Below are 13,383 nucleotides of genomic sequence, written 5' to 3'. Positions count from 1 at the left end.
GCCTCAGCTGTGCTTTATAATGTGACACAACAAAGCATTGTGAAGCATGTTAAGTCTGTTTATAACAGGTGTGCAGAACTGCAGGCAGGAAATCTGTCTCAAGTATGGCAGACGGGAAAATATAAAAGTACTGGTTAAGTTAGGTTGTGTCTTCTGAATGTAGTGCATCTGGTGGAAAGCTTTCTTTCTTAATATCCTTTCCACATTTCATTAGCATGACCAAAAATTCATTCCAGATTCAGACTGCCCTTCATACTAGGGTAAGGAGAATTAATGTTTTTTTTAAAAAAAATTCCACACCACAATAGACAACAGAAAACATACCCCCTTTCTTTATGTATGTCAGAATATACTTTTTTAAACAACAACCCAGTCCTCTCTGAAAATCGGACTTTAATATCAGTCATATGTGCATGCCAGATATGCAGCTTATAAAGCCCATTATCATTTGCACATCTATCAGCAAAAAAAAATTCAGATAATTTCATATAAGCCTATTCACTTAATATTTCCCCCAGGATTTAACATATTTATATATATTTTAATCCATGGATAGTAAAAGCTTATGATTGGTGCAAAATACAAGTAAATATAAATAACATATCCCTCTTGCCTCATTTAAAATTGATAGGCACATTACTGTGAGTAAATTTGGTATTAAAAAACAATAAAAACCAAGCAGGTGCATTGTTAATAATGTATGAATAAAACACAGCATTTGTTTTTCTACTTGGCAAGGTAGTTACAATATCTGTTCTCTGGGCCGTTTTTGTTCAAGGCATGGTTTTATACTAATTGATGCATATTTCTAATTAAATAACTGTGATATATAAGCTATGATCCAAAGAACTGCATATACACTGCAACTCTTTGAGCCTTCCCACAGCAAATCCTGAGATCATCCTATGGAACAACATGGCATGTTACACAGGGGACTGCAGCTGGGGGGGGGTAAGGGGCGAAGGGGGGAGAAATTGATGATAACTCCCATCTTAATGAGAAAGTGTCTTTTGCTCACTCTTGTGACATTTCACCAAACCACTATATAGAATAGCATCTACTACCCAACTACAGAGGGCAGTCTTATCTTTTCAAAGCCTGAATGAATAGACTGCTTGTGTGGACTTCAAAACTGCAAGGACTGTAAGTACAAAAGAAAATCTAATACTGCTCAATCACAGGTCTGAACATGCCCAAGAGTCTGACATTGTTTAAGCAAGTAGGTAAGAGAGGATCTCCAGAGTAGACAGGTCTCTGTTTGTGCAATAATAGTCAGTACAGGCAAAACACACCTGACCCCTTTACATTAAATTCAACCACTATTCAGATGGTGGTTCGGCACATTCAAATATAAAAACTCATAGAAAGACAATGTTTTCATAAACCTTTAAGAATATATAAACCCTCCCCTGAGGAAGAAGAAAAAGTAAGAAATGCCAGGTAAAAATAAAGAGCTGAAATAGTTGTCAAACTACGTATTTTACTCAACATGGCCACACTAGCACTCAACAGAAATGTCAACGAGAGGAAACACCTACGAGGTGAAGAGATACATGGCATGTAAATATTAAGTTAGAACACACCTATGGCAGATAATGTCAACTCTTTGTCCCCAGAGGGTGCATCATTGCATATATGACTGCAAATGCATTCTACAGTGGTGTGTGTGTTTTGTGTTTATAAGCAGCTGCCAGTGCCGGGTGTGTGGGTGTGGCTGCAGAAAGCAAACCAGAACGGTCAGAGTGTATTTGCCAGTAATGCTTGAATTTGCGTATTGCCAACATTACTTTGCACAATGCCTCCGCCCTTCTGCCAAACATGTGCAATTTTTAATGTCAATACACAGCTATGCTATAACCATTTCTCATGTTGCTTGAGACATTTCAGCTCTGTTGTCTTCCTAAAATAGCTTCATGGATATCATATTTAGGCTTGCATTCAGCAAGGACTCCACCCCATATTAACGTGGTGCCTTTGACGTCTACATATTACAAGACAGGGGTGGGTGGGTGGAGAAAAGCTAGTGCAGGGACACTGTTCACAATGTCTGCTATTTTTTTTCTTCCAAAAAAGAGGTCAGTTTCAAGCGCGGGATACAAAGGAGAGTTTAATGTCATGTGCACCCACTTTGACCCTAGATTAAGCGCTAATTCGAGGTTGGACTGGAATACAGATCCCCAAGCAAAGATATACAGTATTAATGTGCATTATTTACTATATTATCTAAAAGATCTATTAATACAGGAAAACTTCCTCTTTATTCTCGAAGACATCGTTCTAGTTTATATATATATGTTTAAGAAGTGAATATGATTTTGGAGTGAGTTGAAAGAACCAGTGCACCACTTTTCCAGAAGTGTTGGTTGTTTCTTAAGAAACAAGATAGAAGATACAAGGATGGTTGTTAGTGGAATTCTAAATCCTAAAAAGACAGTGACGTTTCAGTGATCAAAGATAATCAGGATGTGGTTGGAAACTTGGAATTCCTTGTTCGTGAACATCATGATAAGAAGCTTAAGATAAGCTCTGAATCTTGGTGGTGAAATTGAGCCCCATGAAAGTGAGCCCTATAGAATAATTCCCACAGGCAGTGGTGAGAAGGGAGGAACATGTCTCCTGGGTCTCCAGTAGGTTGTTCTGCCATATTCCTTCTTTCACTAGGGCCCCCAATGACAAAGCTCTAAAATGCAGGGTCTAAAAATATTATTTTGTTCCTGTCACACACAATGGACTTGTCAAGAGAAGGTAATGATCAGAATAGCAGCATAGGTAATAAATCAGAGGTGCATCCTTTCCAAGTATAAAAGAAACAGAACAGCATTCTCATCTTCTGCCACCAAGGCATCCAACACAATGTCAGGGGATGAACTCCGCAGAGCCCATCGCAACTGCAGTTCTAAGGATGGGTTGCAATGGGTAGGCATCCCCCTCATGAGAGTCATCATTTTTTGAACATTCAGTGCTGAGCACAGTTGCTCGCTTTAAGAGATTTATATTCTGCTTTGAGGAAATCCTCCATAAAATGGCTTACTATATTTTAAAATACAAATTTCATGAAGTCTGAAAACACAGTCAGCAACAAAATAATATTGCAATCACAAGCATAGCACAATTATAACTTAGTCACATCGCAGTTAGCTACATTCACTCACATCTCCAGCATCAAAAACTTTTGAAGGGGAAAAAGGTTTTTTGAGGCATCTTGAAGAGCTCAAGAAATTTGGCCTTCTTAATCTCTGCAGGAATTGTATTCCATAATTGCAGAGCTACCTTTGATAAGGCCCTACTGCATACATTTGTCAATCTAAGTAGTGAAGCAGGGCTGAGCCAGTTCTTAAGATATTGGGCGTAGGCTGTCCATTAAGTAACTTGGCCCCAAGCTGTTCAGGGCTTTAAAAGTATTAACCAGCACTTTGCATTGGACCCAGAAATACACCTATAGTCAGTACAACCAATACAAAATGAGGACATTTTCTTTATTGCCCCCCACCAAATAACTGAGTGGTCACATTTTGGACCAGCTGCAGCTTCCAAACTGCCTTCATGGTAGTCCTATGTAAAGTGGCCATTGCAAAATATTGTATGATCTGCAAGTAGGATTCCCTTGTAATGCTGGTGTGTATTATCCAAAAACATCAATACTGTGGATTGATTAAAAAAGTGATAAAAAGTAGTATTTTTTAAAATTAACCTTAATTCTGGCTTAATGGAAAACTGATAAACTCACACTGCTTATTCTTTTTGACAGAAGTTAAATGTCTTCTTTCAGCTGCAGATTATTCTGAAAGCTCATAAACAGCCCTGGGGGGAAACTATTTTAGATTTAAAGTCCTAATCTGTTTTAGAAGGGTGATGGAAGAAATCAGATATAATGCTCAATTGGACCAGAGGCTCACAGGTGTCAGGTCCTTGAAATTGTTCCAGGCCTCAGAATGTGAATTCTATGGCGAGACTGTTCTTCCTGTGCTTGGAAAGTCAAGAGGACAGTACACCAAAGTGCTATGTAGGACACCGTTTCTCTCAACTGTTTCTCAAAGCTTGCCTGTACAGTGGTACCTCGGGTTACATACACTTCAGGTTATATACGCTTCAGGTTACAGACTCCGCTAACCCAGAAATAGTGCTTCAGGTTAAGAACCTTGCTTCAGGATGAGAACAGAAATTGTGGTCTGGTGGCGCGGTGGCAGCAGGAGGCCCCATTAGTTAAAGTGGTGCATCAGATTAAGAACAGTTTCAGGTTAAGAACAGACCTCCAGAACGAATTAAGTACTTAACCCGAGGTACCACTGTACACTTAGAAGGGCTTCAGGCAGGGTAGTCGTAATACATTTTGCTGTTTGAGGCAAACCCCTGCCACCCTGCCCCTCCCTCCTCCAGCTGTTTGGCAGTAGCCCAGGGAAGCCCTAGCATGGTGCTGGCAGTGGAAGAGGTGGTGGAGGCATGCTCCTTAGGCCCAAATTTGCTGCCTGGAGTGACTTCCTCAGTGCCACACTGCGTCTCATGGGAGGCTGGCCCTAGTTTGAAGATAACACAGGTTCCCCATCCTTGTTACAGAGGAAATGAAGATGTCTGAATAATTTAAATAGTTCTGCAATATTTGCCCCATGGTTATTTAACTCCATGATTTTGGATTTTGATCACACATGCATGCCAATATGCCTTGTATACATATGTACTTGACCAACACACATAGTAAGATTTTTAGCTCAGGGTTATTGTGTGTCACGGGGAGTTTACATTTCACACTATATATGGGGGAATTAATAGAGAAATATGGAGAAAGCCTTTTCCAAAGTTATTTTGAAAAACAAATGGCCATGTTCTCCAATATAATTTCAAATATTTCTCTTTCCTGTAGTGCTGCCCCTTGATAAAGATACAGATTGTTTGTATGTGTAAATAAATCCTTGCTGCAAAATTAATTCATATGAAGAATATCAGCTGTTCCGATCATGGATGGCCTGCATAAGTTCCATCAAAAGTATACAAACAAAGGAAAACAAAGCAAAACAACTCTGTATACAAGTCCTGAGCAGAAAAGCTTCATGTCTTGGCAATCATGTTTTATAGACCTCAGATTTTTACTGACTAGTATAACCAGCATAATGTTGTGGCCAAAAGCATAATCTACCATCCCAAAAGACTATGAGGAACTTTATTTAAAATGCAAATGCAAACAATTATGCAACTTGGTATTAATGTACTAGAAGTGTTAGCTTTCTCACAGTACTCAGAGGACAAGCAACCAGGAAGTTTTTATCATATTTCATACCTGGAAGGGAAACAGCTCATGTTGTTTAGAAAATATTTATTCAGAGTAGGCATTCAGTGCAAATGTACTGGGACAGCAAGTTTAAGGTACTGCATTCTTACTGGATGTTGCCAACCACTTACACACAATTTTAGTTTTTCAAGAGCAGTATCACACACACCGAGTACATATGCTCAGGGCTATACATATTATTTTTCAAAATGCTACAGGATTGGAACTGAAATCTTAAGTCTGTCAACTGGTTAAACAAGAAATACTATATAAGCCACTGGGAGACTGGAGACTGGATCGTTACTTTAGGAAGAGGAAGCTTGAAATACTAATCTGTTGTGTTGCATTAAAATACATCTTGTGCTATTGTTGGCTACCATATTCACCACTGCTTAATGGTTTTTGAAATATTAAGTGGTTTATAAATGCTTTTAAATAAATAAATATTAAGTGGTGAATATAGTAAGATAAGGAAGATAACCAAACTACACCCCTGAGGTAAGCTTCATTGTATGCATGCAATGGACTAAAGCAGGGTGTTGCTTGCTCAAATAAACTGGTCATGCCCTCAGTTATTTTCTCTATTTGAAAAAATGCTAATATTCAGTTCAGAAACCGTAGTTCCATACAAAATACATTCCATTCTCCCTTTTCACTAATACTCTGTCTTAAGTTTAGCTTCCTATTTTGTAATTGAGTTTATTTAATGCTTCCCTTTCTGGGATACCCATTTTCTTTTCAGGCCTATTCTACACATCAACATTCTATGAATGCTTGACTAAATCCAATACAAACTAGTAGTATACTTTTTGTTTGAAGGTAAGTAGTTATGTGCTGTCATCTTATAATTCAGTAGTTCTCAACCTTTACTAAATTGCTCTCCACTTCTAAAAAAATTAGGTACTTCACTTGCCCACTGGGTATACCAACCTGGCATCTTATGTCTTCTCCATTTTTTTTATATCCCCTGCCTCCACAAAGCAACTCCTACACCCAACTTCCCATACCTCACCTTTTCTTCCATCTTTGCAGTTTTACTGAGATAACTGGGGATGCAGCAGTCAGAGACTTTAATTCCATTGTCAGAAAAACCTAGGCCTTGTCTATTCATAGGCTTATTACCAAAAACATCATCAAAAACTGATTTTGCCTCCTTCACTCATGTCCCATACTCATTTGAGTGTGGAAAATGCTGCCACACCTGTTTGGTAGTACAGTATACAATTCCTATTTAACTGCGGCATGTCCCTCCTGGCACAAGTCCCCAGGACTCCAAGTCTAAACTGAACCATTAGTTGATTCAGCCTTTAATGCACCACTGGTAGACTAAGCATTGGCTATGGTCAGATGTAGAGACAAGTCATAGGACCCAAATGGCAGACTAGAGATTTGCTATATGGCTGCAAGTAAATTGCAGTGCAGTTTCAGCTCTGAATCATCCAGTACCAAGCAGCACTCCATAGCAAATGTAACATTCACTTCAATCTTCTGACCTTTCATATCAAGCTACCACCATCTACTGAGCTAATCACGTAAAAGAAGTTTCCATTTGGATCAGCGTTTAAATGACAAACAATCAATTTAGTTTCCCATACGGTCAGGTCCAAGTTTTTCCTTCGTTTTTAAGGTTTTCAGTACACGACAATTGACCTTTGATCCCATTTGTAACAAATTCTGAGATTCCTAAGCGGACAGTGTGCACATGACACAGCTTCCATATAATTAGCAGAGAATGTTTTTTTCCATTTCTAGGGATCTCAAGGGAGGAGGTTCAGCCTGGTCAGAAAGAAAACATGTACTATGAATCAAGTAGAAATTTATCCTGACTCTTCAAGTCAGGGTTTAAATCAGGGGTGTGGAACTTTTTCAGTCCAAGGGCCGCTATGCCTCATAGAAAATCTTCCAGGGGCCGCATGCCAGAAGTGGTACGGGCAAGAGGTGAAAACAAGTACAGCATCAGGTGTGACTCAACTTCGCAGAGTAGGCTACATTCCATCCATGCAAAAGTCAGAAGATTCTACCCACCCATACCCCTCCCTATCCAGACAAAAGCACTCAGGGAGCAGGGCCAGTAAGAGATACCTGCAGGGCCACATTCAGCCCCCTGGCCTGAGGTTCCTCATACCTGGTTTAAATAAGTCCTTTAATTCAGCAAGAAAAAAGGCAGGTTTCGATCATTGATTTAAACTAAACCTCTTATGTTCCTTTACAACTAAACTTTGCTTCATTCTTACAATTAAGCCTTGCATTTCTTAGTTGCACTGTACACATTTCACATCTTTTCCCTTTTTAAATATATAGGGAATATCTTTAAAATATTCCCACATAGGGCCTTTAATTAGACCAGAACCCATAGCAGCTTGCAAGGTGAACAGAGCAACCTTATCAACTCAGAAGTAAACCCTTCTGGATTTAATGTGGCGTTCTACCAAGGAAGTGGGTATAAGATTGCTGCCTAAGTAGGAGAATACAGAAAACTATGCACTGCACAATTTTGTCTTCCAATCCCGTGCTGCTTTTTTTTTGCTTCCCTTGATTAACCTTTACAAAAAAGAGAGGGGAAAACAAAAATGAGGGGCTCGTGACTGTTAGGGCAAAGCAGGGTTGATTGCTACTGGGTTGACTAAGTTTATTTTGGGTAGGCGGAAGTGCAAATATTCATTTCTGAGAAATTATCATATCCGTCATTTACATAGAAAAGTCTCCCTTATGGCAGCATATCTGGCAGTGACTTAGTTTAGAGATAAAAAATAAGGCTAATACAGCCCCCAAAATTAGTAGCCTGCAAAAGAAAAGAAAAGAAATTATATGCTGGGTGCTGGCAGAGCAACGACTGAGAACCAAATTTCTATGCTGTGTGCAGAGGAATAGAGCACTCCATCCCTTTCAAGACTGTTTTAAAATAGAGATGGAAGAACCTTTCTATTTCTGGTTTGTGTCGCTGTCATATGTTTTACCCATAATTCCATTGTTTCCACATTAAGCAGTGATTAAAAAACAACAACCTCAAAACATATATCACAATATGTATTTTTACACTTTTAAATTGCAGCACAACACTCATAAAAGTGGAAAATCTGTTGGACAGCTATGGTCATTTGAGAGGTTTGGATCAGGTAATTTTCTACAGGAATTTGCAGAGGGCAAATTCTTCAAGCATTTCTACTTTAAATATTGAATCTATTCCTTGCTTTGGAAGTGCTGAATTTTGATTACTGCATCACTGGTGTTTCAAGGGCTTACTTACACATGCCTAAAAATATTACAGTGCTTTGTCCAGAGTTCTCTGACCTTTTGTATTTCTACAGTAAGCACTTTATTTGAGATGAAACTGGAGGTAGTCCAAAACCATATTTTCAACTAACATAAAAATGGTGCACAGGATCTCCTATGGGATAGTTTAAGTTCTCAGTTAGAAAATCATACATGAGCATCCAAAATATAAGTTGTACATTTTAAGGAAAGTAGTGGAGACTGGTGTGGATGAGAACCAAACTTAGATGCAGCATAATTTATAGTGTTGTGAGCTTTTTTGGGGGTGGGGTGTTAGGCTGTATGCCTGAGTCCCTTCTAATTCCTCAATCCAGCAAGGGTTAAAATCTAATGTAGGATTCAGTTGTTGGAATAGCCAACAGCTTCTTGGTAACAGCCCTGAGAATAAGAAAAGGACCTTCTCTGTATGCCAGAGGGCAATGATGTGGACCCTCCTCCTTCACCTGGCTGGTAGTGAGAAGGAAAAAGCCAGAGTTGGGTGAGAGAGAGAGCTGGCCTAGGAACCGGCAGAAGCCTGAAAGGGAGAGACATGCTAGATTTTTGTTTGAATCCAAGGCTGTGGCTGTGAGAGAATCAAGATCTTCTTGAGTGCTAATGCTGTGAGCCCATCGCAGTCTCAGGTGGTATATATGTGCAAATAAACAATATATCCTAAAGACACCGGTCATCTCCACTGTTCCTCATTCCAAGGAAATCAAACTCTGGGTAAGCACCTGAAACCCTTGGAATATTGCACCACTTGGGAGACTGGGGTGGCGTGCAAAAATATACAGTGGTGCCTCGCAAGATGAAAATAATCCGTTCCGCAAGTCTCTTCGTCTAGCGGTTTTTTCGTCTTGCGAAGCAACCCTATTAGTGGCTTAGCGGATTAGCGCTATTAGCGGTTTAGCAGCTATTAAAGGCTTAGCGGCTAAAAGGCCATTAGCGGCTTAGAAAAGGGGGGAGCGAAAAAAAATGGCAAGACTCGCAAGACTTTTTCGTCTTGCGAAGCAAGCCCATACGGAAATTCGTCTAGCGAAGCAACGCAAAAACGGAAAACCCTTTCGTCTAGCGGGTTTTTCGTCTTGCGGGGCACCACTGTATATAGCCCTTGTGTAGCCGATTCAACCCTCTTCCTTTATAAATAGTTGGAGTGGAAACTGGATCAGGAATATGGTATGAGAGTGAGGGGGGTGGGCTTTAATTCTTTAGCCCTGTTACGGTCCTATTCTAAATAGAGAGTCACATATCTGCTATTTTTAATGGGAGAAAAATTCCCGTTGACATCAATGAGAGCTTTCCTTCCATTGCTGATGCGTGTGTCTCCCCCAATACCCTGCAACTCAGGTAGAAAACAGAGGGGATGAAGAATTACAGTCCTTCCCTCCTGCCAAAGTCTCATTCCACCTTGCTCCCCCAACGACTTATAGAAGTAAATAAATTATCAGCCATGCAAGGGCAGAAGGCATGAACAATACTCAGCCATGCTAGTATTATTCACTGCTCTTCAAGTGGCACATTAAAATTGTAAATGACTCGTGCTTAACATGCTATAGTTTATAGGACTTCATATGCATGGTTCCCCTCCTTTTCCAAAATACAAGTGCATAAGCAAAATAACCTTTTTGCAACATGCACAGATATACCACACCATTATCCCACCCACCCCCACAACTATGTTACTCAAAAATACGGAAATTTCTTCTGTTCACATTCATCTGTATTAGGGACAGTATGCATTTTTAAAGTGGCAGGACCTTAGCATGTTGAAGGCATGTGCAAATTTAATGTAAGGTTACAGTCCTGTGCACACTTACTTAGAAGCATATCCCACTGAACACAGTGCCATTTGTTTCACAGTACATATGCCCAGCGATGGGCCTCATGAGATTCAGTTAAAAGCTGTTCAATATTCATACTGAAGACCTTTTTTTGTACTTATTACCTACAAAAGAAGTACAATCACCAACAAAAATATAGGTAGCTAGCTAGACATTACACATCTCACGTAATCATTTGTCTGAATCTTCTGGTCCCACAGTATGCCATGGAAGCAAGATTTCTATGCCCACAAACAAAGTCTTTGTGGAAAGAACAGAAGAGAAATAACTTTAGTTATTCTCCTCCTTCCCTTGTCAACCCTTCATCTACTTTTGTTGCTTTGCCAGTTGTCAAATTTAGACTGCAGGTTCCTTTTCCTGCTTATGTGGTTATGCAAAACCCCATGTATATTGATAATAAATAGTTGTCATTCATTGCATTGTTATTCTTGTAACTTAGAAGGCTTGATACATCTCAGACACATAAGTGTATTCAAGTACCTGGGTTTTTTTCCTATAGTCATATTTATCCAGGTCTTGCTAAATTAACTTGTAAAGCAAATAAGGTGACTACATTATGAATTATTTGCCTTTTACTGTTTGCTGTTCTGCCACTCCCTTTGACTGAATTCAGAATGTCAAATCACACAATGATGGCTTTCAGAAGGAAACCAAAAAAGATAAGCAGTTGCAAAGGAGTCAGCATTATTCAGGAGCAAACTTTAATCTAGCCAGTTGAAGATGATATCAATATATTCTTGAACTCACCTTTGATAATCAAAGGATGGGAAGAGAATATGAGGAGTCCCTAAGCCCTGATTTCTTTTGTAAATTAGAAAAAAATCCATAGACTATACAGCTGCAATCCCCTTTTCAACAGCTCTCTGTATTCTACATGAGCTGTTGTTTTTCTCTTTTACATTAGGCAAATCTCTCCTCCTCAAATTTATTCTGTGCAAGGAATTTTGAACAGATTAGTTGGTCGACCAGGGGAAGAAAGAATATGAAGAACATGATCTTGAATTATCCCATTTAAAGAACAATCAATAGAAAAGATGGCAGGAAAGGCATGATGAAAAGCAAATGTTGTTTTTCTGCTAATTTTTCTGCCGACAAGTTGCATGATTCATTTCAAACTTCACAAGAAAGAAAATACAGGATGTACCCAATACTGCAGCACTATTTGGTCTAACTGACAAGAAGCACACATTTCAGTCTTAAAGTACATTAGAGAATTCATTGTTTGAATTACTTAGCTGAGGGAGGGATTAGACAATTTCCGAGATCTGGACATGGATCTCACATGGAGATGATGACTGCTCTTCTCACCCACTCAACACGTCTCCCCCAACTCTTAGACACCCCTGCACGTCTAAGTGGGACACTTAAAAATGTGTGCAAAAATCAACGCACATATGCCAAAACAGTGGGGCTGGTTCCCAAGAAAAAAATGTGGGAATCTTAGGCAGGGCAGATGCACTAGGCAGCCAGGGCAGATAGGTGTGCTCCCATTCTCCTCCACCTAATGGGGCTGGATGGCCCAGGATGGTGGGAAGGGAGCACCATTCAATCCAGCCCTCACAGAATGTAGAAGGAGAACTATATATGGAATGTAAAGGCATTCACAAATACTCTCATAGGCTCAATAATCAACTGAGAACCTAGGTTTGCCCCCCAAAAAACTTATAAGCTCCCACATTAGTTCTATGTATCAAGAAGAATGTGCATCTGAATAATCTAGTATACTTACCCAATTCTTTAGAAACAGGTGATGCAACTGCAATGTCTCCTATCTTAGCAACACCATCATAGTAGGCTCTTCCAGCAAGAATCATACCTAAAAAGACAAAAGGAGTAAAGCAAATATATTATGAGTTGTAATCTAAATGAGCAGATTTATTGATCAGCTATATATGTTGGACCAGATGACCCTCAGGATGCCTTCCAACTCTCTAATTCTATGATTCTGTGTCTTACGGTCTCATTCTCTGCCGCCCCAAGGAGGGGAAAGAGAGTGTTAATAACAGTGGTACAAAGTGTATACAGTCAACTCACAACTTGCACACATTTAACTTGCACAATTACAGCTTTATATTCTGGGTGGCTGGTCAGCTGCACTCATACAAATTAAAGGCACGCAAAGCAAAAAACTTAAAAACTCTTTCCCCAAGCGTGGGGAATCTGTGTTTCAAGTTGCAGCTATGCTATAATAATTACAAATAAATCAATTATGAGGCTAAAGAGTCTTTCACTTTTTATATAATAGGAAGCTTGTTGTCAATAAACTCACGTAGCTGCTTCAGAAGTCAGAGGAAGCCTTTGAATAGTAAAATATCTTCAGTTATGTGTAAGAACTGAAGAGGGGTGAGCAAAGAGGGTGGCCTGCACCTGGGTGCCACCTTAAATATGTCAGGGGCAGGCAGGGCAGAGCCCCCCTGCCACTGCCCCCGACTGGCCTGACAGGCAAGGCCCACACCAAATGGAGGGTGCAGCGCGGCCAGAGGCTACACTGTCTAGAGTTCAATGGCAGAAGGAAAGTGGGACATAAATGTAAGAAAATAACTAAATAAATAATTTCACTTATGAATCACCTCCCATCCCAAAGTGATTTACAAAAACATATATGAAGCAGCTAAATACATAAAAACACTAAAAAACACAAGTATGTATTACTTTTCCAAAGACAGAGTTCATACATCTTCAAATGCATGTGCCTTGGATCACCCTTATCTTGAAAAAGTAACGTGAGGCAACTACCTATTTTGTTCCTTGCAAAGTAACTTGCTACATCTTGCAGTTGCTCTTCATGCTCATGATACATGTATCTGTTCCAAGTGCCCTGAAGATCTGGGAAACCAGATTTTCATATATATAAAGCTACTCTAACATGTGTAATCGCCTTCTGACTGCTGGCTGCTCTCTAGCACGAATGTTGCTTCTGTGACCCATCCGGCAGAACAGGCCTTGTTATTCAAATTATAGATATATAAATAACATGAAAATCATTAGCAGAGAATAATCAAGTCTGTTGTATGTTATTGGTTCATT

General features: G+C 39.6%; 1 protein-coding gene across 3 annotated transcripts in view; it reads right to left on the bottom strand.

Annotated features, from left to right (window-relative positions):
- BAIAP2L1 (BAR/IMD domain containing adaptor protein 2 like 1) overlaps nucleotides 1-13,383 on the bottom strand; it is a 64,663-nt gene that overhangs the window by 25,009 nt on the left and 26,271 nt on the right. For all 3 annotated transcript variants that reach the window (XM_081169565.1, XM_081169566.1, XM_081169564.1), the window contains one exon: nucleotides 12,086-12,172. In XM_081169565.1, coding sequence (XP_081025691.1) covers nucleotides 12,086-12,172 — 87 coding nt within the window. The remainder of the gene's footprint in view (nucleotides 1-12,085; nucleotides 12,173-13,383) is intronic.

This window comes from Podarcis bocagei, assembly GCF_964188305.1.
Source record: "Podarcis bocagei genome assembly, chromosome: 14".
Taxonomy (NCBI): domain Eukaryota; kingdom Metazoa; phylum Chordata; class Lepidosauria; order Squamata; family Lacertidae; genus Podarcis; species Podarcis bocagei.
This window is presented reverse-complemented; position numbering and strand designations above follow the sequence as displayed.